General features: G+C 67.6%; 2 protein-coding genes across 2 annotated transcripts; one reads left to right on the top strand and one right to left on the bottom strand.

Moving 5' to 3' along the window:
• Positions 1 to 3,386: 3,386 nt before the first annotated feature.
• PHLDA2 (pleckstrin homology like domain family A member 2) lies at positions 3,387 to 4,315 on the top strand. The gene is made up of 2 exons (XM_056132024.1): positions 3,387 to 3,822; positions 3,993 to 4,315. Exon 1 carries the CDS (start codon positions 3,430 to 3,432, stop codon positions 3,814 to 3,816), a length of 387 nt encoding a protein of 128 aa, XP_055987999.1. The 5' UTR covers positions 3,387 to 3,429; the 3' UTR covers positions 3,817 to 3,822; positions 3,993 to 4,315.
• Positions 4,316 to 5,416: 1,101 nt separating this feature from the next.
• SLC22A18 (solute carrier family 22 member 18) lies at positions 5,417 to 19,384 on the bottom strand. Its single transcript, XM_056132021.1, has 10 exons — positions 19,246 to 19,384; positions 16,085 to 16,182; positions 15,591 to 15,751; positions 15,222 to 15,354; positions 10,358 to 10,476; positions 9,946 to 10,053; positions 9,449 to 9,549; positions 7,548 to 7,649; positions 7,154 to 7,274; positions 5,417 to 5,635 (listed from the first exon to the last, which is right to left on the bottom strand). The coding sequence occupies exons 1-10, from the start codon at positions 19,360 to 19,362 to the stop codon at positions 5,448 to 5,450; spliced, it is 1,248 nt and encodes a 415-aa protein (XP_055987996.1). The 5' UTR covers positions 19,363 to 19,384; the 3' UTR covers positions 5,417 to 5,447.
• Positions 19,385 to 25,309: the final 5,925 nt, after the last annotated feature.

The following is a 25,309-nucleotide window of genomic DNA, read 5'->3' on the forward strand; positions in this document are numbered from 1 at the left end:
GACTCCCAGGGACTCCGGAGCTACCTTCCAGCTCTGCCCAGGGCTTAAACCCAGGAGACTTCAGGAAGCTTTTATGGCTGCAAGCACCCACGGGACCACCCACCTGGCCCTCGACTGCAGACGCTGCCCTTTCTGTCCTGTTCGGGGGCCTTACCCAGGGGTGCTCAGGGCTTAGTTATGGGTTTGGCGAGGGCCAAACTCCCAGCGAGCCTTGGGGAACCCTTTGGAAGACCCACTGGGCCGCCAGCCTGCTCCCTGCAGCAGGGCTTCCCTTCCCACTGGAGAGTTCTGCCCGCCCCTGGGAGGGAAGCCTGACTCTGAGGGGTGGGCTGTGCCCGCCCCTGCCTGCCCTGCCCCAGAGGTGTTTGCTGTGAGCAGAGCCAGTGAGGTGGTAATTGGCAGCTAATTGGCAGGAAGTGGGTGGGAGGCCTGGGAAGCTTGAGACTGGGGAGTCACCTTCAGGGGCTGTGGGAGTGTGGGAACTGGCTGGACCATCCTGGGGCTGCCCCCAGTGCCGCGGGGGCAGGACTCCTGGTTTCCCTGGGCAGGAGTGCTCGGCAGGCCTGGGACTGCCCCGGGGCTCGCCCGGTCCTCCCCCCGGCCTCTCGCCATGCCCCTTCCGAGGGCTCAGGGAACCCTGCCCGCCCACCTGGCGGTGCTCAGGCTCACTCCTGGGGGCAGTGCATGGTGCCGGGGATGAGCCCAGGTAAGCCGCGAGCAAGGCTAGTTAGTGCCCTCTGTTCTCGCCCGGGCCTGGCCCCCAGCTCGGAGAAGGGCAGGGCCAGCCACTGCCAGCTGGTGGGAGCAGGACTGTGGGGCTGGCTGGGCCTGTGATGCGTGGCGAGTTCCCCAAAGCTAGCCCAGATTAAGGCAGTTCCACTTAAAATTGGGCTCCCAGGGGACTAGGCCCTTGACTCCCGTCTGCCCACAAGCCTAGCAGGTCGGGACATCCGCCAGGGGGCGCAGCTCGCAGGCTGGCCGGGGCCCCAAAGCCACAGTGGCCCTGGACTTCGGACGGGCCTGCCAGGAAACGCGGCTTCCTTCCTCCAGAGCCCGCCAGCCCTCGCTGGCCATTGCCAGGAGACAGACAGGTGGCTCTGGGCACTGAGCCGCCACTGGCTCCTGGTGCTCCCGGCCCAGCGCCTGCTTCCTCTGCGCCTGGGCAGCTGTCAACCGAGGTGCTCTCCACCCCAGCACTGACCTGGAGATCAGCCCTGCCTGTGGGGGCTGCCCCAAGGCCCAGACACCCACCCTTCCTGTCGCCTCACTGCCTGAGGCCGCTGGCCTGCCTGACTCAGCCCCAGGGTGCGGCCGGATGTTACTTTCCATGATGGACCAACAGGTCCTGCCGGCAGCCCTGGCACCCCGCCCCCTGCGACCACACCTCTGCGGGCCTGGCTGGCCCCAGCCCGAGATGCCCCTGCCTGCTGGCTTCTAGACAAGACAGGCGGACAGGGTGGGATCAGCCGGAGGAACAGCAGAGGTGGACAGCGCGGGCAGGAGCCCTGGGTCTCGGCTCCAGGAGGCCGGTGGAAGCGCAGGTCCCGGTAGTCCAGCTCTGCCTGCTCGCCACTGTCCACCTGCTCGTGTGAGGGCCGAGCGGGACCTGCTGGCTGTTCCATCCTCCGGGCAAGACCCTGGGACCAGTGGGGACAGTCCACCTCAAACCTTGCTTTCACTTGTGCCAGGCTGCCGGGCAGGAGGGGTGGAGTGAGGGAGGGGTGAGTCGGGGGCCAGGGCCAAGTGATCTCAGGCCTCCTCTCCCCTGCTGGCTCCCAGAGCCGGGTCCAGGGGCCCTGATGCCCCCACCCTCCCCAGGCGACTGTTACTAACTTGGCCCCAAAGTAGTATGTGATGCAGTCCCGGGAAGTCTGGGAGGGCTTCCTGGGGGAGAGGAGAGTGACAGGCAGGGGCACAGAGCACCCTGCCCGGGGGTGTCCCAGAATGCCACCTACATGGCCACTGTGCATGGGGTGGGGTGGGAGTTTGGCACGGGAGTTTCCAAGGGGCGCCCTCCTGCCCACGGCACCTGTGGCCTTGCTCAGCTGGCCAGTGACAGCCCTGGCTGGACGTTTGGGGAGCCTTGGCCGAGAATCCCCTCAGACTGGAGCACCTTGGGACGCAGTCCCCAAGCAGACATCCATGGGCTTGAAGCCCCCAAAATAGCCCCTGGCCCCCACCCACACGCAACCGGGAACCACTGGCCCCTCCCTGGTCCTCTGGCCGGCTGGGGGCCACACTCCGCCAGGGCCTACACCTGGCCCTGTGCTCTCTGGGTGGGGGTGGGGGTGGGGGCCCCATCAGACCCAGGCCTGCCCAGGTCAGGGCACCTGGGCAACGCCGTGCTGTCCAGCCCAAGTCAAGCCCTTTGTGTTAGTCTTGGGGATCACTCCTGGCAGGGCTTGGGGCCCTACGGGACGCCGGGGTGGGCTGCAGGCAAGGCCCCTGGCTTAACCTACCTTAGCTGGTCCCCACCCCCTGCTTCCCGGGTGGCGAGCGGGGGGGAGTCCTGGCCGTCCCTCAGGCCAGTGCAGCCACAGCCACGCAGTGCCCAGCCCCCAGCCCCTGGCAGGCAGCAGCGGGCCTGGAAACGGCCGCTCCAAGTCATTGGGGGGAGGGGGGACGGGACGCTGGTGCCCGTGCCCCGGCCCCGGGCGGGTGGGGACCTCGGAGGGGGCGCGGGGGCGCCCCTGGGAACCCGGGAGCCGCCCGGCTTCACTTCCTGCTCCCATAAACCTTGAAAGGAAGCGGGTGAATGAAACGGCGAGCGCCCGGCTGGAGGCGTGAGTCAGCCGCCCCGCCCCCGCCGGCACGGCCGCTGCCCGCGACCCGCACCCACGGCCCTGTCCGGCCGCTGCCCCGCCGCAGAGAGGGGGCTCGGGCGCTGTTTTCTAGCACTTTCCGCGGGGTCTACCCGGGAAGGGCGCGCCCGTGGGGGCGCGGGGCGACCACGGCGCCGCTGGACGGGGGGTCCCCGGGGGGCACAGTCGCCGCCCAGGGCCGGCCCGCCCGGTCGCTGCCCGGGGCTCGGGCGGGTGAGTCAGCGCGGGCGGGGCGGGGCGGGGACCCGGAGTCGCCGCCCACTCGGCCGGCGCGGCTGCAGGCGCACGTGGGCGGGGGCCGGGCCTCCGGGGGCGTGGCCAGCGGGGCGGGGGCGTGGTCGGACCAGAGGCCGCCTGGTGGGGGCGTGGTCGGGGCGGAGCTTAGCCCGAGGCCGCCCGGTGGGGGCGTGGTCGGGGGCGGGGCCCAGCCTGAGGCCGCCCGGCGGGGGCATGGTCGGACCAGAGGCCGCCCAGTGGGGCGTGGTCGGGGCGGGGCCTCCGGGCGGGGCCGCTATAAAGCCGGCGCGGGGCCGCGGCAGCGCAGAGCCGGCCCCGCCGCCGCAGCCGCCGCCGCCGAGAGCGCCCAGCCGCCCCGCCGCCGCCAGCCATGAAGACCCCCGGCGAGGTGCTGCGCGAGGGCGAGCTGGAGAAGCGCAGCGACAGCCTGTTCCAGCTGTGGAAGAAGAAGCGCGGCGTGCTGACCCCCGACCGCCTGAGCCTGTTCCCCGCGGGCCCGGGCGCGCGCCCCAAGGAGCTGCGCTTCCACTCCATCCTCAAGGTGGACTGCGTGGAGCGCACGGGCAAGTACGTGTACTTCACCATCGTCACCACCGACCGCAAGGAGATCGACTTCCGCTGCGCGGGCGAGAGCTGCTGGAACGCGGCCATCACGCTGGCGCTCATCGACTTCCAGAACCGCCGCGCGCTGCAGGACTTCCGCAGCCGCCAGGAGCGGCCCGAGCCCGGGGCCCGCACGACGGCGCGCGCGCCCTGAGCCACGGTGAGCGCGGGGCGCGCGGGGGTGCCGGGTGCCACGCGAGCCAGCCCCGCGCGCCCTGAGCCCGGCCGGGAGCGCCGGGCTTGCCCGAGCCCGCCCGGAGCTGCCGGGTGCCGGTGCCGGGTGCGGGGCGCCCCCGCCGCCGCAGCCCCTTGAACCCCCTCTCCCCGCAGGAGCCGCGCAAGGACCCGCCGTGACACACGCGCCGCCGCCGCGCCGGCGCCCGGGACCCGGCAGTCCCGGGCGGGAGCACGGGCTGGACGCCCCCCACCCCCCACCCGCTGTCCCTCGCCCAGCGCGCCAGGACCTGCCGGGAGGACCTGTCCACGCCGACCTGCCCGCACCGAGCCACAGAGCCTCGCCCCGCTGTGCGGGCGCAATAACTTATTGGACTGTCTATTTATTTTGGTGAATACGTCTCATCAGACTTCGTCTTAATATTTTATGTTTTTGCATCAGTGTCCGGTTCCATTAAACTATTGGACTACTTTTCTAACACGTGCTGTGCTTTCTGAAGTGTGTGTGTGGGGGGGGAACCTAGGGCCCGGTGGTCCTGTGGGAAGGCCCTTCACACCCTGGTGGCCCTGGCGGGCTTCCTGGGTGTGGCCTGGGTGTGTCCCCTTCAGCCCTTGGGGAGCTGGGTGGGGGTGCGGGCGCCTGGCCGGCCCACCATGGCAGTGCCCAGGGCATGTGAGAGGTGTTTCAGGAGTCCAGGCAGTGGCCACAACAGTCACCTGGGGTGCTGCCGGCCCCTGCATGTGTCCTGCTCAGCACGTGTCGGCCCACCCTCGGGCTCAGCTGGGCCCTGGCCACCCCAGTGTGGGTGACACACAGGCCCCGACCCTGCTTTTCCGCTCAGGGGACCTGGTGGGCGGCACGAGCCTGTGGTCACTCATTCATCCTGTCCAGGGCAGGCCCTGGGGCATGCTAGCCCCGGGGGTTCTGGGGCAGGAGGAGTGTTCTGGCTCCAGCAACACGGTTCTGGTGAAACTTCCCCTTGGGAGTTTCTCCCAAACCCTGGAGAACTGGGGTGGGAACCCCCCAGGATAGAAACATCCCGCCCCCCAGACCGCACAGGGCAAAGCATGGGCCTTGCACATGGCCTGCCAGGGTTTCATCCCCAGCACCCCTTAGGGTCCCCTGAGCCAGCTGACAGTGATCCCTGGAGCACCACCCCCCCCAAAACTTTTGGCCAACCCCCCAAAAATTAATTTATTAAAAGACCCTATGAGTCCGGGCGCCTCTCACCCAGACCCTCCTGGGGACTTGCCAAGTTGGGGGCTGAGCACCCCGGTCTCAGCGGGCTGGGTGCCTGTGAGGGCTCTCCACGGGGGCTCTGAGGTGTGACCCCGAGTTGTCAGGGTCTGTGAGGGCAGCTGCCGGCCACCCTCCTGCTTGCTCTCCTCCAAGCCGGAGATTCCCGACTTAGGAGCCCTCGGGAGCTGGGGTGGTGGCAGGTGCCTGAGGGTGCCCTGCTCAGCCGGGACAGAGCTGCCACAGGCTGGGAGTGGCGTCCACTCGGGTCAGAGACAGGCTGGGAAGGTCCCGGGCTCCTCCCCGCGGGCATCCCCTGGCAGAGATCAGGCGGACACCGGGTCACAGCTTTGGCTTTATTGCGACACTCCCGGTCACCGTGCTTTGCCCGTCTTCAGGGACAGGGGCCGCATCCACAGCACCAGGAGGACCAGGAAGTTGACCGCAAACTGCACATGGCCAAAGACGGGGACTCCCCAGGTCCGGTAGAGGAGGCCCCCCAGAGTCGGGCCCAGGCTGCGGGTCAGCGGCTGGACGGAGGCGCAGAGGCCCAGCATGGTGCCTGCGGGGTGCAGGTGGGGTCAGGCCAGCCGGGCCCCTGCTGTGCTGGGCGCGGCCGTGGCCTCCCCGTCTCTCCCCATCCCTGCGGTGACCCCGCCGTGCTCGGGTGGCTGGTGCTTCCGGCCAGACGGGGCCGGGCCTCTGGCTGCCCTAGAAAGTTCCCGAGCGCGAGGAGGGGCCTGGGAATGAGGCCGCAGGTCGGAGCCGGCGTCTGAACACCGAGAGGCCTCGGGCACCCCGGGGTGGGGTAGGGCTGGTCCTGACCGTATGGCGGCCACCCTGTGTCCCGGCCCTGGGACCCCCGGCCCCCTCGGCAGCCTCCTGTGTCCTGGCATCCAGGCCCCTGCCGGGACAGCAGGGGGCCAGGGTCACTCCCAGCCCCTCTGCTGGGCCCTCCTGGCAGCAGTGCGTGGGTGGGCGGGAGCCTGTGTGTGGTCACGGCCGCCTGCGGCTCTGCTCCGGGCAGGGAACCCCGACAGGGCAGCTGGGAGTGGCCGGACAGGCCCGCCCGGTCCGTCCCAGCAAGCGGCCTCGCCCGTCGCCCACACGCCCCCCGCAGACACCACACCAAACCGGGAGCAATTACCGCCCCCTCCGCGCTCCAGTTCCCAGGCTGGCCTGGGAACCAGCTCCAGGCCTGCTGCGGGGTGGGGTGGGCCGCGGCCTCCCGCAGAGCCCAGGGACTCAGCCCACGACCCCGCCTGCCCCAGGCAGAGACCCCATGCCCCAGGCAGAGGGCGAGGGCGCAACCCCCAGGCAGAGACCCCCACGCCCCAGGCGGAAGGCGCAGTCCCCAGGCAGAGGGCCACTGCAGCCCGTGTGCTGGCCAGCCCTGCTGTTGGGGACAGAGCCCCCCTCTGGCAGCCTGAGGACCCCCGAGTGCTTCCGGAGCCACCCACGAGCACTGGTCACTCGCAGGGAGCCCGGCTGTGGCCTGCAGCCCTGAGCGCCTCCCGGGGTCCCCGGGGCCTTCTCACCTTTGCCTTTCCCTCCTGCCTCCCAAGAAGCTCGGGCCCAGGAGGGGACAGACGCCCACCCCACCAGGCTGCCTATCTGTGCCCACGCAGACCCTCAGCCCCCACTGTGCCTCGCTGTGTTACAGGTGGGCCTCACGTCACTCCCCTTCTCCTGTCTTGGCTTTTGTTTCGGGGCCTCACTCAGCAGTGCTCAGCGCTCACTCTGGCTCTGCAGGCCGGGCCATACGGGACACCGGGTGGGCGCGTGCAAGGCAGACGCCCCCCACATATGCTGTTCCCTCCGGCCCCCTGCCTCCTCCTTTTCAGTGAACTCCCGTCCATGCTTCAGAGCCCAGCCAGACACCGCCTCCCAGAAGCCCTCTTCCCTTCCTGCGGTCCAGTGCTGGGCAGCCTGGCCTGCGGGCTGGCTCCCAAGGTGGCCACTCTCTTCTCTGGCCTTCTGACAGGTCACCCCTACCTGCTCCACCCAGACCCCGAGCCCCAGCACAGGAGACGGGCCCTGGGGCGCCCCAGTGAGACTCCCCGAGGGCACGGCTGCTCACCTGTGTCCATGGCCGAGACGGCCTGGGTCAGCAGGCTGTCGGTCACCACATTGAGGGCACACAGGCTGAAGACCATGCCGGGCATCAGGAGGCATAAGTGGGTGATGCTAGACATCAGCGCCTGGACAGGAAGGGGTGCTGACGGGGGTCCACCCTGACTCTCCGGGGGACTGATAACCGGGGGTCCGCCCTGACTCCCTGGGGGCTGCTGACCGGAGGTCCAACCCCCCACCCTGGGGGCTGCTGAAGGGGGTCTGCCCTGACTCCCCGGGGGCTGCTGATGGGGGTCCGAACCCCACCCCAGGGGCTGCTGACCAGGGGCCCGTCCCTGAGCCTCACGGCGTCCGGGTTAAAGGCCAGGCAGGAAACAGGTCTGGGCGGCCGCGGGACTCACCATGGCCAGGCCCACCACACAGAAGACCAGCACGCTGGCCCTCAGCAGTGCCTCCTCCGAGAAGCGCTGGCTCAGCCGCCCAATGACCAGGCTCTGGATGACCTGCGGCGAGAGGGCGGGACAGGCGGCCGGGCCTCACACAGGGGCCCCGGCCAGACCCGCATCTGCGCACGCGCGTGCAAGGCAGCCCGCACGAACAGACACAGGTGTGAGTGCGCGTGTGCACGTGCACCCAGCACACGCATGGGGACATACGGGAACACAGATGTGCACATGCACCCCCAAGCACGCACGCAGACACAGGCACACGTGTGCCGGCACACACCACGGCAGGGCCGACACCGGGAGCCGATGGGGCGGTGAGGGGGGCTCAGGGTGTGGGCGGCACGATGTCACCGGAAACACTCATGGCTGCTGGGGACAGCAGCGGCTGATATAAAGTCTAGCGCACACCTGACCTGGTCATCCCATAAGGTCCCCTGAGCCCCTCCAGGAGTGAGCCCTGAGCACAGAGCCGGGAGTGAGCCCTGAGCACAGAGCTGGGAGTGAGCCCTGAGCACAGAGCCGGGAGTGAGCCCTGAGCACAGAGCCAGGAGTCAGCGCTGAGCACAGAGCCTGGAGTCAGCCCTGAGCACAGAGCCGGGAGTGATCTCTGAGCACAGAGCCAGGAGTGAGCCCTGAGCACAGAGCCGGGAGTGAGCCCTGAGCACAGAGCCGGGAGTGAGCCCTGAGCACAGAGCCTGGAGTCAGCCCTGAGCACAGAGCCTGGAGTGATCTCTGAGCACAGAGCCGGGAGTGAGCCCTGAGCACAGAGCCGGGAGTCAGCCCTGAGCACAGAGCCTGGAGTCAGCCCTGAGCACAGAGCCGGGAGTGATCTCTGGGCACAGAGCCAGGAGTCAGCCCTGAGCACAGAGCCGGGAGTCAGCCCTGAGCACAGAGCCGGGAGTGATCTCTGGGCACAGAGCCGGGAGTCAGCCCTGAGCACAGACCCGGGAGTGAGCCCTGAGCACAGAGTCGGGAGTGATCTCTGAGCACAGAGCCGGGAGTGATAACCGAGCACGGAGCTGGGAGTGAGCCCCGAGCACAGAACCGGGAGTCAGCCCTTAGCATGGGGTCAGGTGCAGCAGCGGCGGGCAGTCACAGTCCAGCCCTTGCTGACCAGCCCCCTGGGTGTGGGGAGCCTGAGCCTGGGGTCTGCCCAGGCCTTCTTCCTCTGACCCAGGGCGCCCAGGGCCCCCACTGCTCTGTGGAGTCGAGGTTCCAGCCAGCATGGCAGGGAGTTAGAGCTGACTGATGGGCGGGAGGGGCAGCCTCCACCAGGCCTGCGGCCACCCTGACCTGTCCTGGGCCAGGGGTGCGCAGGATCCCGCACACGGCCCCCAGAACTGGCTGCAGCCTTAGTTGGGGCCCACCCCTGGCGGTGCTCAGGGCTAACTCCCGGCTGGCCCCAGGGGACCCCACGAGGTGCCCGGGTGGAGGCCAGGTCACTGCTATCACTGGGTCAGGGTTGCTTTCCCGAGGCCCGTGGCCTCCTGCTGGGCACAGCCGTGAGAATCAGGGTGCAGGGGGACGGGGGAAGGTGGGGAAGGTCCCCCCAGGGCTGCAGTTCCCACACGCGGTGGCATGTCCTTCTAACCCCACCCCATCCCTGCCGCCTGGGAGGCCGGCCTGGCGGACAGCGCGTGGGGACAGCGTCGCTTGGACAGTCCAGGTGGCCGGCGTCGGCCTGTCTCCTCTGTGCCTTACCCCGCGGACCCCAGGGCCCGGACTCCTGGGCAGGGGGATCAAAGGGGGTGCTTGGGGCCAGGTGAGATGAGAGAGAGGGATGCTCAGAAGGGACCCGACACGGGTGGGGGGCAGGTGTGAGGCCCCAGGTCAGCCCTGGCCACACACCCACTCACCATCTGGAGAACCCCGAAGAAGGACATGAGGTAGCCGTACTGGACGGCCTCCAGCTGGAAGAAGTCCATGGCGATGATGGAGAACATGACCATGAAGAGGCCTGCGGGGGGCCGTGAGGGGGTCAGGCCTGCGGGGGTTAGGCCTCGGGGTTTCAGTCTACAGGGATGTTAAGCCTGGGGGGTTTGGCCTGCAGAGGGTCGGGCCTGCGGGGGTGGTTAGGCCTGTGGAAGGGACTCCAGCCTGTGGGTCTCTGGCCTGCGGGAGTCTGGCCTGTAGGGGGGTATCCGGCCTGCGGGGGGTGGGGGGTACAGCTTGTGGGGGAGGGAGGTCTGGTCTGCATGGAAGCCCCGCCCCCCCACCTGTCCTGGCCACTGTCTGGGACCCCAGTGCCCAGGTTGAAGGCAGGAGAATCCGAAACGAGGTAGGTGGGTTCCCCTCGCCAGCTGGGGAGGGAGTGGGGGGCCAGGCAGTGGTGGGCCCGGGTCTCGGGGCTCACCTGAGGGGAAGCCGGACAGGACCTTGACCAGGAAGAGTGGCCGCACCCCGGGCAGCAGGAGCAGGCGGCTGATGGCCTTCAGGTCAAACACGCTGGCCTTCGGTCCCCCTGCAGATGGGCCGGGTCACAGCAGCTGGGGGCTGGCCCGGGCTCTGTCCAACCCCTTCTAGACTGTTCCATCAGCCTCTCACCCCAGCCCTGAGCTCGATGGGGGCTGTTGGGGGCTGTTCTGGGCCCCAGATCTGCCCCCGCTAGGCTCTGTACTCAGGGTGGCCCATCCCGTCCCCCCTCGAGCCTCGCTCAGCCACAGTCGCTGGCCTGGCCGGAGCCCAGGCTGCCCTGTCCCCTGGCCGCGAGGAGTCCAACAGGGTGCAGGGCCCCGGGAGCGTGTCTGGGGCGCCCAGACGCTCACCTGGCGGGGCCTTCTCGACGTGAGGGCCGGCCTCCTTGGTGCTGACCGGGATGTTCGTCACGCTGAGGACGACCCCCAGCATGTTGGCCAGCAACGACACCCAGACTGGACACTGGATCCTGCAAGGGGGGGGAGGGAGCCATGCAACATGCTCAGGCCAGGCACGCCCTGTGTGCTGGAGGGCAGGAGAGACCCGGCGGGCGGGCCTGCGTGTGCGATTGTGCACAGGTGCCTATGCCACACGCATGTGTACGAACACACGTGTACGTGGGCACACGTCTGGCCCATGGATGTGAGCAGACACACATACACACGCTGCACAAGCAGGACACATGAGGTGCGGGTGTGCGTTCACGCGGGCGTCTGTGAGCACACGGGTGTGTACTCTGCACACCCACTGTTCCTGGCCCACCCGGAGGGGCAGAGGCCCACGGCGCCCCATGACAGTGAGGGGCTATAGGGTGGGCTGAGCTCTGGGCGCGGCTCTGGAGACACCGTGAGACGCCGCCCGCTCCCAGCCACGACGACCCGCGCCAGCACACGCCACGGGAGGGGGACCCCGGGCCCCTCAGGCCTCTGGGACCCAAGACGACCCCTGCTCCCACGGCGGGGACAGGCCCGGATTCCCCCACAGGGCTCCCTCCCTACTTCCTGGACTGGCCACAGCTGCGCTCCGGCCCGACCCTCAGGCCGCCCACGCCAGCCTGTGACGCAGGCCCTGAGCTCAGCTCCCGTGAGTCACCACACGGAACCCCGGCCTGCAGGAGGGCGGCTGCCCCTTGGTAGCTGTCCCTTGGGGTGCGACCCTCTGAGATGGGACAGGAGAGTTTCCATCCGCTGCTGCAGCCTGGGCCACTGGGACCCTCCCCTGAGCACGGGGTCTCCGGGTCCCCAGAGCACTGGGTCTCCGAGCACTGGGCATCTGGAACCCCTGGGGTCCGGCCTGGCGGGGCCCCTCATCATGGCCACAGCATGAGACCCGCCCCCACCCCCAGGTCCCTGCAAACTGCCCTGGTTGGTTTGGTGGGACAGTAGGATCCGGGTCCCGTGCCCACTGCCCGTGGCCCTCCACGGCCTCAGAAAGGTCATACGCACACTCTTGTGCACACATGTACATGGAACCCAGACATATACATGCACAATGCATGCCAGCCAGGTGTACATATGTGCAGACACACAAGTGCACACATACACATGTAAGCCCAACGCAGATGTGCACAGAGGCCCACATGCACACGTTAAGCATGTGTGTAGGTGCACAGCCAGCTCACGTGTATGGACATATATGCTCACAACCCAGGCTTGCACACATACATACACACACGATATGTGCACAGTACAATGCACCAGGTGCACACACAGGCACACATGAGTACATGCCAGGTCACATATGCACACCAATTCCACACACCCACCCACCCACACACACACACACACACATACATACAGGTGCACAGCACAATACACAAGGGTGCATACGTGCACATACCATATCCACACATGTGTGCCTACATCAGGTATGTGAATTCACACAATTGCATACATCATTTATACACACGCACGTGTGTCCACACCAGTACGCACAAGAGTGAGCACACCACGTGCATATACAGGAATACGTATGCACACAGGGCCCATGATTGTACATGTATACATCTGACTGGTTCTCATGCAATCACTCGTACACACCAGGTACACACACACATGCACAGGCCACACACTCCCTGCTGCCCGCGGAAGGGCTGCGTTCTGTGGGGTCGGGAGTGGTGGGGGCAGGGCAGTCACAGGGCTGATCTGCCACCGGGGGCCCCTCCCCAGTGGCCACAGGGATTTGGCCTCTTCCTGGGAGGGTCCTGCAGGGGCTGCTCTGACGCGTGCGGGTGCAGAGGGAGAGAAAGGCCCTTTCTTCAGAGCTGGGGCCCCTGAGGCCAGCACGTCACTGCTGGGCCTGGACGCGACGCATGAGACAAAACCCTCTTTCTTGACAGCCCTGGACACCGGAGCGAGGCGGCTGCCCGGGCGACTATTTTAGGAGACTGGTGTTGGGGGGATGGGCGGGGGCCCGTGCCAGGGTAACCGGGGCTGGGTCCAGGGCATGGGGACACCAGACGCTCCTTCCACGCGGGGCAGTGCTAGCCCCCCTGTGGGAAGGAGTCACAGGCCATGTGGCCAGAAGCTCCCATCTGGGTCCCACGTCTGGCCCGAGGTCGGCCATGAACGTCCCGGGCACCCTGGAGGTGGCTCCTTTGCCTGCCGGCCCCCGCCGGAGGCCTCCCTGCTGGTGACTCCCTCATCCGTCGGCTGGTGTGGCCCCTGTCCCCAACCCTCAAGGGCCTCTGTCCCCTCCCCCAGGTGGCATCCGCTTTGAGGCCCCTCCCGGCTCGGGAATGGCAGTTCCTGGCACTCGCCAAACAGGAGGGGCCGTGCTCGCCGCTTTCATCCTTATCTCCAGGGCTGGACTTTGCCATCGGGGCGGCTGGCTGGGCGCCCACTCTGGATCTGAGCCTGACCCGGCCGTGCCCTGTTGTGGGCACCGATTACGGTCAGTCCTGGCCTGGATCAGGGGCCACAGGTGGGTTTCTGGGCTGGGGACCCCCCTCTGCCCACCCGGGAGGCCTGCCAGGTCCTCAGGGACGCAGAGAGACAGGACGCACGGAATCCCACGCCACACACAGAGCATGGGAGGTCTGCGGGGTCCCCCCGGCTCTGCCGCCCACCAGCCCCAGTCCTCCTAAGACGCGTGGGCCTCGTCCTGCTGACCCCCCCGTCCGACCCCCCCACCTCCCAACCTTTGCCCTGGCTGGCTCCCAGGCACCCGGACCTGAGTGCACAGAGGAAGTCAGGGTGTCACCGGAAACCGACAGCGTGACTCAGCTCCTGATAAGAGGCGGGAAGTGCCCCGCGCTGAGTCACTGCAGGTGACCCCTGTGAGCCGCTGTGCCCCCACTGGTTGGACACCACGGGGCCAGGGTCCATCCTGAGGGGCAGGCGTGTCCAGCCCCAGGGCGTGAGTCCATTCAGGTTGGAGCTGTGGGAGCTGCAGGCAGCCAGGAGAGGCCCAAACCAGTCAGACAGGCTCCCACATGGACTGCCAATCCCCACCTGCTCCCGCTGGCCGCTGGGGGTGACGCAGCAGGAGGGAGACTGAGGAGGAGGAGGAGGAGGAGGAGGAGGAGGAGGAGGAGGAGGAGGAGGAGGAGGGGAAGGAAGGGGAGAGAAGCCCCCGCTGGGGCCTCAGTTCCCCGCCCATCAAAGGCAGCCTGAGACCATAAAGCACTTTAGATCCTGGGATGAAAGAAGGCAGGGAAGCCGTGGAATGCTCTGGAAGCTGAGGGCAGGGGTTGACCTTAGGGACCAGGGGGAGAGACAGGAATCTCCTGGGATGGAGGAAAAGGCAGGTTGAATGCTGGCACGTGCGTGTCTGTGTCCGTGTGTGTGTGTGTGCGCGTGTGTCTGTGTGTGTGTGTGTGTGTGTGTGCGCACGTGTGTCCACCAATGTGAATGTGGGTCTGGGCCTGTCAGTATGCAGGGAGAAGTGCTTCTGAGCGTGTCCATGTGTCCACGTCTCTGTGTGTGGCTGTCTGAGCGTGTCTGTGTGTCCATGTGTCTGAGTATGTCCGTCTGTGGGTCCATATGTCTGTGTCTTTGTGTGTCTGTGTCTGAGTGTGTCTGTGTGTCCGTGTGTCTGAGTATGTCCCCGTACTCCCTGCACTGCACTGCCCTGTCCTCCCGTTGTTCATCGATTTGCTCGAGCGGGCCCAGTAACGTCTCCATTGTGAGACTTGTTGTTACTGTGTTTGGCATATCGAATACGCCACCGGGAGCTTGCCAGGCTGTGCCATACGGGAGAGATACTCTGGGTAGCTTGCCAGGCTCTCCGAGAGGGGCGGAGGAATAGAACCCAGGTCAGTCGGGTCAGCCGCATGCAAGGCTAACGCCCTACCCGCTGTGCTATCGCTCCAGCCACCGCACCCCCTGATCCAAGTGTAAACCCGCTCCCTAGATGGGAGCCCACCCAGGTGGGGCCTGTACCCCCAAGTGCCAGCTCCAGACGCCCCATCCTGTGGGTACCCCAGAGCACTGCTCAGGCCAGGGCCTGTCAGCTGCCCCAGGGCCCCTCTACTTAGGCCATGCCTGCCTGGACGTCCAGCGGCCGGCTCTGGGTTCGAGGCGCGGCTCCCTCCACTCCTGCCCTTGTCCCCGGAGCGTCCCGTGGCCCCCACCCCGGCACCCTAGGCCCGAAGCAGAGGCTGGGGCCAATGCACAAGCCCACCCCTGTGAAGGAGGCGCCGCGCATGCCCAGGAGGGGGTGCCCGGGAGTGGGCCCTGAGCCCCCCGGCCAGCGCCGGACGCGAAGTCAGAACCCCGCAGGCCGGGACGCAGCCGGGGCCTCCTGCACGCCCACGCCCCCCCCGCGCTCGCGGTTCGTCCCACCACGGAGTCCCGGGCCCCGCCCGCCGTCGGGTTTCCTTCAGGTCCACCCGCCGTGGGCCTGCAGCCCGGGGCCCACCCGAGGACCGGTCACTCAGCGGGCGCGCTCGCGCCGCGCGGGCGCCCCCTGCCGGACAAGCCCGGGCGACACCCTCCGGCCGACGCGTCCCTGCCGGCCACGCCCACTCTCCGCGGACAGCCCCGCCCAGCGGCCCCGCCCCTTCTCCCAGGCCGGCCGCTCCACCCACCCAGACGGGCCACGCCCATTTCAGGCCCGCTTTCCTCCCACGCAGGCCACGCCCCTTCCGCCCCGCTCTCCCCCTCCCCGCCCGGAGACCACGCCCCTCCTTGGCCCCGCCCCTCCCGGCAGGCCCCGCCCTCTCGGCCGCTCTGCTCCCGGGCCGCCCAGCGTCCGTCCCCCAGGTCCACTCACCCGAACGTGGAGCTCAGGGTCCCGCCCAGCAGCGAGCCCAGGATGACGCCGACCCCGAAGCACAGGCCCAGCCGGCCCAGCGCCGCAGGCCGCTCCTCGGGCGCAGTCAGGTCCGTGATGACCATCTGGGAGGCTGCAGGGTGTGGGGGTGAGGCTGAGCGTGGGCCCTCGCCCCCTCCCGCTACGCCCCCCAGACCAGGCCTGTCCCCGTAACGCCCGATGCCCCGGCACCCCCTGCCTGCCCCCACGGTGCCCGTGCCAGGCCCCAGGCCTGTCCTCACGGTGCCCGTGCCAGTTCCCCAGGCCTGTCCCCACGGTGCCCTGCCCAGTGCCCCTGGCCTGTCCCCACGTGCCCGCGCCCGGCCCCACCTGGCAGCGTGTGCATGAAGGCCGCGGGCAGGCGGGAGGCGAAGAGAAGGGCCACGCCGGGCAGGGCCGGGCTGCAGGCGGCCACCAGGAGCAGATAGTGTACGGAGGACGCCAGGAAGGACAGCGTGAAGGCGGCGCGAGCCCCGCGCTGGTCTGCGAACCTGGGGACCCGCACGGTGACCCTCAGAGGCCAGGCAGGACCCCCACCCACACCCCTGGGCGCTCAGCCAAGCGGGATGGGCCCAGAGTGTGGCACCGGAGCTGCCGGCCTGTCCCCACTGCTGCCCCTCGTCCTGGCCTGGACTGTGTCGCCTTGTCCACCCTGGGCGGGGGTGGCTGATCACGTCCCCAGATCCAGTGCACGGGCAGCCTTGAGGCGGGTGGGGTAGGGGGGACAGTCCGTGTGGCTTCTGCCTTTCCCGGGCTCCCGGTGGGCTGCACTGACCAGCTCAGGGCCCAGTGAGAGGCAGGTGACCCGGCGTCCCTGCACCTACCTGCCGAACACAGGCCCGCCCAGCAGCTGGAGGACCCCAAAGGTGGTCTGCAGGTAGCCGAAGGCCACGGGGTCCAGGCCCAGACTCCGGGACAGGTACTGAAAAGGAGGGGTGCAGTGAGACGGGGAGCCCCGCCCGCAAGGACCCCGCCGGGGCTAGGGTCCCCCCTGGCCTGTCTGTCCTCCCCTCTGCAGTGGACACCTCGACAATGGCCCAGAGGGCGCCACCTAGGGGACAGGTTCTGCATCACCCCACGATTCTCCCCTGCAGATGGGACCCCTGGTCACAGCCACCCTGCCTTGCCCTGGATCCTGCTGACCGGTGCCCCACTGCCCCCTTCTCCCTGCTGAGACCTCCCTCCAGCTGCCTGGCCTCGCTGTGTGTGGAGAAGACGCCCCCTCCTGCTCACGGTCCAGTCCCAGCACCTCCTTTTCAGAGGTCACCTTTGGCTCCAGCCCCAAAGGGTCCTCCCCTAAGCTGGGACCCGTGTCTGCGCACTGTGGGCACTCCTGGCCCCTGAGTGCTCTGCATGGCCAGAGGGGCTCCAGCTCACCATGGCTCCACTTGCCTCCCGCTGCCCCAGGACTTTTGCATGGCCTTGGCCACTACGGCTGGTCCCACACCTTGGGCCTTGCCCCTGCCCCCAGAGGCATTTCCCCGCACCCCCTCCCCCCCACCACTGAACTGTCCTGACCCCTGGACTTTCTCCCGCCCCTCCTGGATTTCACCACAAGTGGATTTGACAAGCAGGAAATAGGCTCTTTTTCGCGGGGGTCCACACCTGGTGTGGTAGTGGGGAGCGTGCCTGGTGCCAGCCACGTGGGGGGCAAGTGCCAGCCCCCTGCACTGTCTCTCTGGCCTCCAGTTTGCTTTAAAGGACAGACCCTCCCCACTTTCCTTCTCTGTCGCCGCCGCGGCTGCAGCAGTGGGGTCCGCCCACCCGCTGGCGGTACTCAGGCGAGGCACACGCTGGAGCGGTCACTCGTGGCCCAGGCGCTGGCTGGCCACACTTCCGGCCAGGACACATCTCTGCGTGCTGCTGCTGGCCGTGGGCTGCATCTCTTCACTGGGGGGTGAGGTGGGGGTGCAGCTGGAAGTGGCTGGTCACTGCCACGCGGGCAGCAGTGCTACGTCCAAGCCCAAGCTGGGCAGTGGTGGGGACTGTGCCTTTGAGCTTGGGTGACCCCTCTGCTCGCCCGGGACCATGCCTGGGCCCCAGGACTTCCAGTTTTCTTTTCAGTCTCTCAGGGGGCTGGTGGACGCTTACAGTGCTTACTGCTAGGACAGCGTGGATGGCGTTGGCCTTGCACCTTGCTGACCTGGGTTCGATTCCCAGCATCCCATAAAGTCCCTGAGCCCCACCAGGAGTGATTCCTGAATGCAGAGGCAGGAGGAACCCCTGCGCATCGCCGGGTATGACCCAAAAAGCAAGAAAAAAACAAAAAACCTCAAACAAAATAAGAAAAAAGAATCAGTGCTCCGGGAGTACTGCCCGCCTTAGCTGCTTCCCACAGGACAAAGAGCGCCAGGAAACAGCTACAGGACAGAGCTCAGCTTCACAGGTGGGGTCACAGGGGGGGGTCCTGAGCACCTCCAGGATGTCCTTTAAATCAAACTGACCCCCTGAAGGACGATGAAGTGGGGGGCAGTGGCCCAGGCTGGCCCTGGTGGGACCGAAGGTCTCCCGTGGGCGAGGCTCACCCACTCACTCCTCTCTGGGAAGGGGCCCGTGGCCGAAGCCCTCCGTGGCTCAGGGTGATGGGGCCCTGCCGGCCCCCGAGATGCAGCCCCTTTACCTGGGGCCCAAGGCCTGCCCAGGTCACCCAGCTGTCCAGGAGGGCCTTGGGGCTTGGAGTCGGTCATTTAGCGGGAGAGAGCTTGGTTTGGGGGTCAGAGGGGTGGTCAGTTCCTCTCACACCCGAATAGTGACCCAGAAGATGCACCCCCCGCCCCCCCTTCTCATGGGAATGCCCTTGGGGAACTTTAAAAGTGGTTGAGGAGGAAGGAAAGAGAGAGAGAGAGAGAGAGAGAGAGAGAGACAGAAAGAAAGAAAGAAAGAAAGAAAGAAAGAAAGAAAGAAAGAAAGAAAGAAAGAAGAGGCTGGAGCGACAGCACAGCAGGTAGGGTGTTTGCCCTTGCACGTGGCTGACATGGGTTCGATTCCCAGCATTCCAAAGGGTCCCCTGAGCACCACTAGGAGTCATTCCTGAGTGCAGAGCTGGGAGTAACCCCTGTGCACTACTGGGTATGACCCAAAAAACAAACAAACAAAAAAGTCCGAGAGCCAGAGAGGTGGTACAGAGGGTCAGGGACTTGCTTTGCATGTGGACAATCCCCGTCTGATCCCTGGCACCACCTATGGGGCTCCGAGAATCGCCAGGAGTGACCCCCGAGTGCAGGGCCAGCAGTAACCCCCAAGCACTGGGTGTAGCCCGGGAACCCAAGCTGCACGCAGTTGGCTGCCGGCCCGGCAGGCAGAGTCCCGAGCTGGCACGTGCAGGGGTACGGCCCCAGGTGCCGAGTGGGAATGCCCCTGAACACTGCTGCATGTGTACCCCAAACCAGAGGGGGTCCCCACAGCGCTGGGATGGGAGGCCCTGTGAGCCCTAAGAAAGCACGAGGTGGGGGGGCTGGAGCGATAGCACAGCGGGTAGGGCATTTGCCTTGCACGCAGCCGACCCGGGTTCGATTCCCAGCATCCCATCTGGTCCCCCGAGCATCGCCAGGAGTGATTCCTGAGTGCATGAGCCAGGAATAACCCCTGTGCATCGCCGGGTGTGACCCAAAAAGCAAAAAAAAAAAAAAAAAAAAAAAAAATGCACAAGGGAGGCGGCCGGGAGAGGCAACAGGCGCCTGAGCCGGGACTGGACCACCGCAGGGAGGGGATGATGCTCCCGCGGGTGGCTCCCTGGGCAGGTGGTGCCCGGCACACGGTGGGGACCCAATGCCAGGCCCGGTTCCGTCGGGGCACTGGCTCCAGCACCTCCACCGGAAGTGCTTCTGGGTACCTGGCAGGTGTATGTGCGTGCGCGTGTGGGGTCTGGGCACGGGGAGACACGCCCAGCTGGTGCAGTGGGGGCCAGGGGCGGGAGGCAGGGCCGTGCAGTGCCGTGCGGCCGAGGCGGGGTCGGTCAGGGGTGGGCGGCCCAGCGGGTACTCACGGGCACCACCGAGAACTGCATGAAGAGACAGGTGAGCTCCACGGTGACCAGCGCGTAGGCCAGCAGGATGAGCCGGGGCCGGCCCCGGGAGCCCGTGCCCCCGCGGGGGCCCTGCATGGTGGACAGCGCGGCTGGACAGCGGGAGCTGGCGGCCGGGACAAGGGGCAGGGGCGAAAGTCCGTGGGGGAGGGCACTGCGTCACCGCGAGAGGCGGGGGCCGGGCCTGAATACCTGCACCGGGGGAGACGGCGGCCGCTACTGCACCGCCCGAGAGGGGCCATCGGGTGCCCCCGCCAGGGGCCATTCTGGACTCCTCCGCACTTGGGGCGCGGGGGACAGTCCAGCCTCGGGGACCCCTCCGGCCCGCCCCCACCAAGGCACCGTCCGGGGCGGGAGGGGCAGCCCGGAAATCGGGACATGCGGGCCAGGTCCGCCTGGCCCGAGTGACTCGGGTGCCCGCGTGCGCGGGGGGCGGCCTGGCCCCGGCCCCTCCCGGGACCCGGATCGGCCGGGGCCGGCCGGGCGACCCGCTGGACACGCCCGCAGCTTCCCAGGCCCGCGCCGGCCCCGCCCCCTGGGAACTTCCCGCCCCGCGGCCTCCGCGCTCTCATTGGCCGGCGCCGCGGCCTCCGCGCTCTCATTGGCCGGCCCCGTCCGCCCCGCTCTCATTGGCTGATCCCGCGCCGGCCCGCCCCCGCGGCCAGGCCCCGCCCCGCCCGGCTCCGCTTCCAGCTTTTCTCCCACGTCCACGTGGGGGGCGGGACCCTGACGTCTCGCTGGGCGCCGGGGGCCGCGGCGAGCAGCGGGGAAGCGGCCGGGGGCAGCGGCAGGACGGGAGGGGGGGATCTCGGGCCTCGCCCAGCGCCAGCCTCGGGCCCGCGCACCTCACGCTGCGGGCGGGGCCGTCACCTGCAGCCCCAGGCCCCCAGGGCGCAGGCCCGGCCCATCGCCCCGCGCCCACCCAGCGGCCCCTGCCAGGGGTCCCCGAGAAGACCTTCCAGCAGGGCCGTGGGAGAGGAGCCGGGAGGGGTCTGAGAGTGGTGTCCGGCCCGGCTCTGGCCAGCCCTGGTGGAAGGGCAGGTGGACCCGGTGTGTGTGTGTGGGGGGCGGGGCGGCTTGGGCAGGGTGTGTGTGTGTGTGTGTGTGTGTGTGTGTGTGTGTGTGTGTGTGTGTTGGGTCTAGGGGATCTGTGATCTACTGAAGGGCAGGTGGACCGTGGGGCAGCTTGGGCAGGCACGATGTGTGTGTGTGTGTGTGTGTGTGTGTGTGTGTGTGTGTGTGTGGGGAAGGGATCTGTGATCTGCTGTCCCCCAGGGGTCCTGGCTCCAGGACCCGCAGGGCTCCGGGGTGCTTGGGGCAGAGGCTGGATGGAGGGTGAGCGGGGTCTCTGGTCGCCCCGGGGGACGGGGCGGGTGGGCAGTCCCGGGCTGCTGACTCACCTCCTGCCCTTCCTCTGCGGCCTGAGGAACTGGTCTGAGCGGAAGAATGGGATCTGGGCCGGGTTTTTTTGTGACCAGGTGTAGGCGGGGCTGCGCTTCCTGGTACCAGCGTGGGAAAACGGCCTGGGCCGGCCCAGGCCAGGGGAGCCCCACTGCCCCGCGGCAGTCCTGTGCCTGGGGGACCCTCCTGCACAGCCCGGGAAGCCCCGGGGCCACTGACCTCGCTCTGGCTGATGCGGGTGGGGGGTGGGTGGGCAGGAGGCTTCTCAGAGGGGGTGCTATGGGCCCACTGGGCAGAGGGGACAGTGAGGACGAAGCCCGCGTTGGGGTGTCAGAGTACCACAGACCCTAAATGCGGCAGAGACAGGGTTCTTGGGGCTGGGGGCGCTGAGGGCCCCCAGATCATGGGACGATCATGGAAAGGCCCTGGGAGCCTATAGCACAGGAAGCCTGGGAACAGGATAAAAGGTGGTCACTGCAGCCCAAAGGCGTGACAAGGTGTGTCCCTCAGATCGGCCAGATGTCGTCTTGCTCCTCCGGCTAAGTGGGGGTGTGAGTTGCAGGCTGGCCGCAGGGGGACCCCAGCATTAGTGGGGGGGGCGTGATATGGTGCTGCTGGGGAGCGTGTGTGTGTGTGTGTGTGTGTGTCTGTGCAAGTCCAGGTGCCCACATGGGTGCCAGCAAGTGTGTCTGTGTGCAGATGTGTGCGTGTGCAGGCAAGTGCATGTCCTGGGCACCTGTGTGCTGGGCATGTGTGTGTGAGCGTGCCTGGCCACCTGCACTGAGTGCAGTGCCCCCGAGGCTCTGCTCTGGGCGGTGTCTGCCCCACCTCACCCCTGCTCCAGGAATCCTCCACACAGGGGTTGGGGGGGGGTGGAGGGAGCAGGGCATATGAGTGAGCTACACCATGAACGGGTCCGAGGTTCCGGAAGAAGCTCCCAGACACTGTGCCAATCTGGGACCAGCAGAGGGAGGCTCCTGGCAGGTCGGGGCGTTGGCTGTGGGGGAGGGTTCCCGGAGGGGAGGGCCTGTCGAGTTGGAGGTGAGAGTCAGGGGGGTGTCCACACGCAGAGCCAAGGTCCGGGTCCTGGCCCCCATGAGCCCAGGGCTAGGCCTGTGGGGAGGCTTGAATGCCCTCTTATCCCCAGGTCACCTTTTGTGGGGCCAGGAGTGGGTGCTCCCCGTCCCTTAACTCACCCCCACCCGCCCCCCCAGAGATGAGGGGCAGTTTCAGACTGTGGCCACCAGGGGGTGCCCCGCACCAGAAGCGGGTGGGGGCTTGGCGGGAGGGAGCTTGGAGACCCCCGCCTCACACTGCAAACCGCAGGGATACAGCCCTGGGCCTGTGGAGGTGTCTGAAGGCGCTGGAGGCTGCAAGGCAGGGGCTGAGGAACCTTCTGGAGCTGGAGTGTTGGCATCAGCTTTGGGGGTGGGTCTGGACGGGGCTTCTTGGAGGAAGGGGCAGAGTCAGATGCGGGTTGCAAGGAACAGAGGTGCAAGGGACTGAGGCCTCAGGGTCTGCCCCTGGCCCCCAGGAAGTCCGTGCCAGCCAGGGGCGAGGTGGGGGTCCCGGGCTCCCCTACATCTGTGCCGCTGAATCCTGGGCGCCCTCCCAGGACACCCACCCCGGGTCCCCTGCAGCCTGCCTGTCCTGGGTGCCTGGCATGGGACTGGCCTGTAGCAGCACCCCTCGGGAGGGACCCCAGGCACTGGACGTCCAAGCTGCAGGTCCCTGGAGCCCGTGACAGACCGCCTGGCAGTCCACATGGAAATAATCTCCTTCCTGCGTGCCTGAGAGCGGTCTGGGGGGCACCCGTGCCCCGGGGGGCTCCTGCCCAGGGCAACTGGCCCCCTTCTCTGTGCCATCCCCTGCCCAGGGCGCCAGGGCCCACACCACAGCCTTCCCATTACCCCTTCCCGGCCCCATCAGACCTCAGGCCTGGCACCCCTCGGGGGTCCCCCGCGTCCCCCTGCCTGCCCCCGGCTCTCTTCCACCTCTGGAGCCGCGCCCTCCTCTCTCAAACGATGCTGGACACGCCCTGGCCCTGAAGAGGATCAGGGCGCCTGCTTGACCCAGGCTGGCCCGGGGTGGGGGACCCCGCTTCCCTCGGGTCATCAGCCCGCCTTGGGGGCGACTGAAGACGTCTGCCTCGCACTCGGCAGACCCAGGTTCGATTCCCAGCACCCCTTGTGGTCCCTCACGCCCTCTAGGGCTGACCTCTGGGCACAGAGCCAGGAGTGGGCCAGGGGCGGGCACCCCTGGGTGCGGCCAACCCAGCGCCCTCAGCCGCAGCCCGCGGGGAGAGGCGGGGGGGGGGGGCGCGGTGTCCAGGGGGCGGCCAGCGGACCTCGCCCCCCGGCCGGGCTGCACGGAGCGCCGCCGCGGCGGGCCAGGAAGGGGAAGAGGAGGAGCGGGAAGGGGCGGGCCCACCGCCCCTCCGCCGGGTCAGCTCCTTCCCCACGCCCCCCGCCCCCCAGGGAGCGCCTGAGCCGGGGGTGTCGGGGGGCTTGGAAGCGAGGCCCCCCGCCCCGGTGCCGGCCCGCGTGGGCTGAGCCCCCTCGTTCGGACCCCGAGGGCTCCGAGTCCCAGGAAGCGGGTCCCAGGCGGGGCGGCGGCAGGATGCGATGAGGTGGCAGGAGGCGGGGTCCGTCCGGCGGCCGCGGGTGGAGGGTCGCGGCGGCAGCGGCAGTGCCGCCCGCGGCCACCAGGGGGCGACAGACGCCGGCCCCGGAACCTCCGCTCAGTGGCTGCGTGGCACGGTGGCCCCCGGGCCAGGGGATGGGCTGGGTCCGGCCGGGCTCCGCGGGGCAGGGGGCCTGCGAGGCTCACCTCCCTGGACCGGGTGTGAGGAAGCGGCCCAGGCCAGGAGGGAGAGAGGAACGCGAGCCAGCTGTGGGCCCTGGGGGGCTGACTCACGTCCTGAAGGCCAGGAGAGCCTCGACCCCTGTCCCCGCTTCTCGTGGGGGTGTGGGTGCCGTGGGAAGTCTGCTGCACCCACGGGTAGACGACGGACGGCCAGCCTGGAAGTTGGGGGCTTGGTGGTGTAGACTCCAACAGGAGGCCACGGGGGCTCCGGATGGGCCGAGAAGGACCCGAGGCAGCGTCACCCTCAAGCTGAGCCCCCCCTGTCCCTGCCCACGCCGGCTGACTCCTGCCCGCCTCCCGTCCACAGGGCCGGGGAGCACAGCCCCGGAGAACTGGGGCTTCTCTCGGCCTCCCCCAATGCAGGACAGCCCCCAACCCGCCATCATGTCTAGGAGCTGCTAGTGGGGCTGTCCCCGGGGAGCCACAGCCCAGAGGGCAGCTGCACCCCCAGAATCTGCACCCGCTGGGCGTGGCGAGAGGCAGCTGCGCCCACCTCAGGTGGCCGCCGCTGGAGAGGGACGGTTGGGACCCTCGACTTCCTCTGGCTCTTGTGACCACTGGCCCCCGGCAGGAGCCGGGGGAGGGGGCAGGGCAATGCTGGGAAGCTCCAGGGTGGTCACTAAGCCCTCTCTGAGCTAATGTCACCTCTCAGCAAGACGGGCAGTAAGACTTCTGGGGTTCCCAGAACCTGAGGCCCCCGCCTGGGCACTCTAGGGGTGCCCTGGACATGGGCCTCATGGAGAATAAAGGAACCTGGGGAATAAGGGGGCTGGAGAGGATGGGGGCCTGGGGAATAGTAGGGAGGTCTGGAGAGTACTGGGCCCTGGGGAGTACTGGGAGGGTCTGGAGAGTACTGGGGCGTGGAGAGTACTGACCGGTCTAGAGAATACTGAGGCCTGGAGAATACTGGGGGGTCTGGAGAGTACTGGGCCCTGGAGAGTACGGGGGGGGGAATCTAGAGAGTACTGGGGATCTAGATAGTACTGGGGCTTGGAGTGTACTTGGCCCTGAAGAGTACTGGGGTGTCTAGAGAGTACTGGATCCTGGAGAGTACTGGGAGATCTAGAGAGTACTGGGGGCGTCTGGAGAGTACTGGGTACTGGAGAGTACTGGGGGATCTAGAGAGTACTGGGGGGTCTGGAGAGTACTGGGGTGTCTAGAGAGTACTGGGGGATCTAGAGAGTACTGAGGGGTCTGGAGAGTACTGGGGTGTCTAGAGAGTACTGGGGGATCTAGAGAGTACTGGGAGGGATCTAGAGAGTACTGGGGCATCTGGAGAGTACTGGGTACTGGAGAGTACTGGGGGATCTAGAGAGTACTGGGTACTGGAGAGTACTGGGGTGTCTAAAGAGTACTGGGCCCTGGAGAGTACTGGGAGATCTAGAGAATACTGGGGGGGTCTGGAGAGTACTTGGAACTGGAGAGTACTGGGAGATCTAGAGAGTACTGGGGGGGTCTGGAGAGTACTGGGAACTGGAGAGTACTGGGGGATCTAGAGAGTACTGGGGGGTCTGGAGAGTACTGGGGCCTGGAGAGTACTGGGGTGTCTAAAAAGTACTGGGCCCTGGAGAGTACTGGGAAATCTAGAGAGTACTGGGGGGGTCTGGAGAGTACTTGGAACTGGAGAGTACTGGGGGATCTAGAGAGTACTGGGGGGTCTGGAGAGTACTGGGGTGTCTAGAGAGTACTGGGAGGGATCTAGAGAGTACTGGGGCATCTGGAGAGTACTGGGCACTGGAGAGTACTGGGGGATCTAGAG

This window comes from Sorex fumeus, unplaced genomic scaffold (assembly GCF_029834395.1).
Source record: "Sorex fumeus unplaced genomic scaffold, SorFum_2.1 ptg000093l, whole genome shotgun sequence".
Lineage (NCBI taxonomy): Eukaryota > Metazoa > Chordata > Mammalia > Eulipotyphla > Soricidae > Sorex > Sorex fumeus.

What these genes read in the sequence shown, in the direction of transcription:
- PHLDA2 (XM_056132024.1), top strand. Translation starts at nt 3,430, where the DNA reads ATGAAGACCCCCGGCGAGGTGCTGCGCGAGGGCGAGCTGGAGAAGCGC.
- SLC22A18 (XM_056132021.1), bottom strand. Translation starts at nt 19,362, where the DNA reads ATGCAGGGCCCCCGCGGGGGCACGGGCTCCCGGGGCCGGCCCCGGCTC. An exon ending in TGCAGTTCTCGGTGGTGCCC is followed by an intron (nt 16,183 to 19,245) that starts GTGAGTACCCGC and finishes CCTCCTTTTCAG; the next exon opens with TACCTGTCCCGGAGTCTGGG. An exon ending in CTTCATGCACACGCTGCCAG is followed by an intron (nt 15,355 to 15,590) that starts GTGGGGCCGGGC and finishes CACACCCTGCAG; the next exon opens with CCTCCCAGATGGTCATCACG.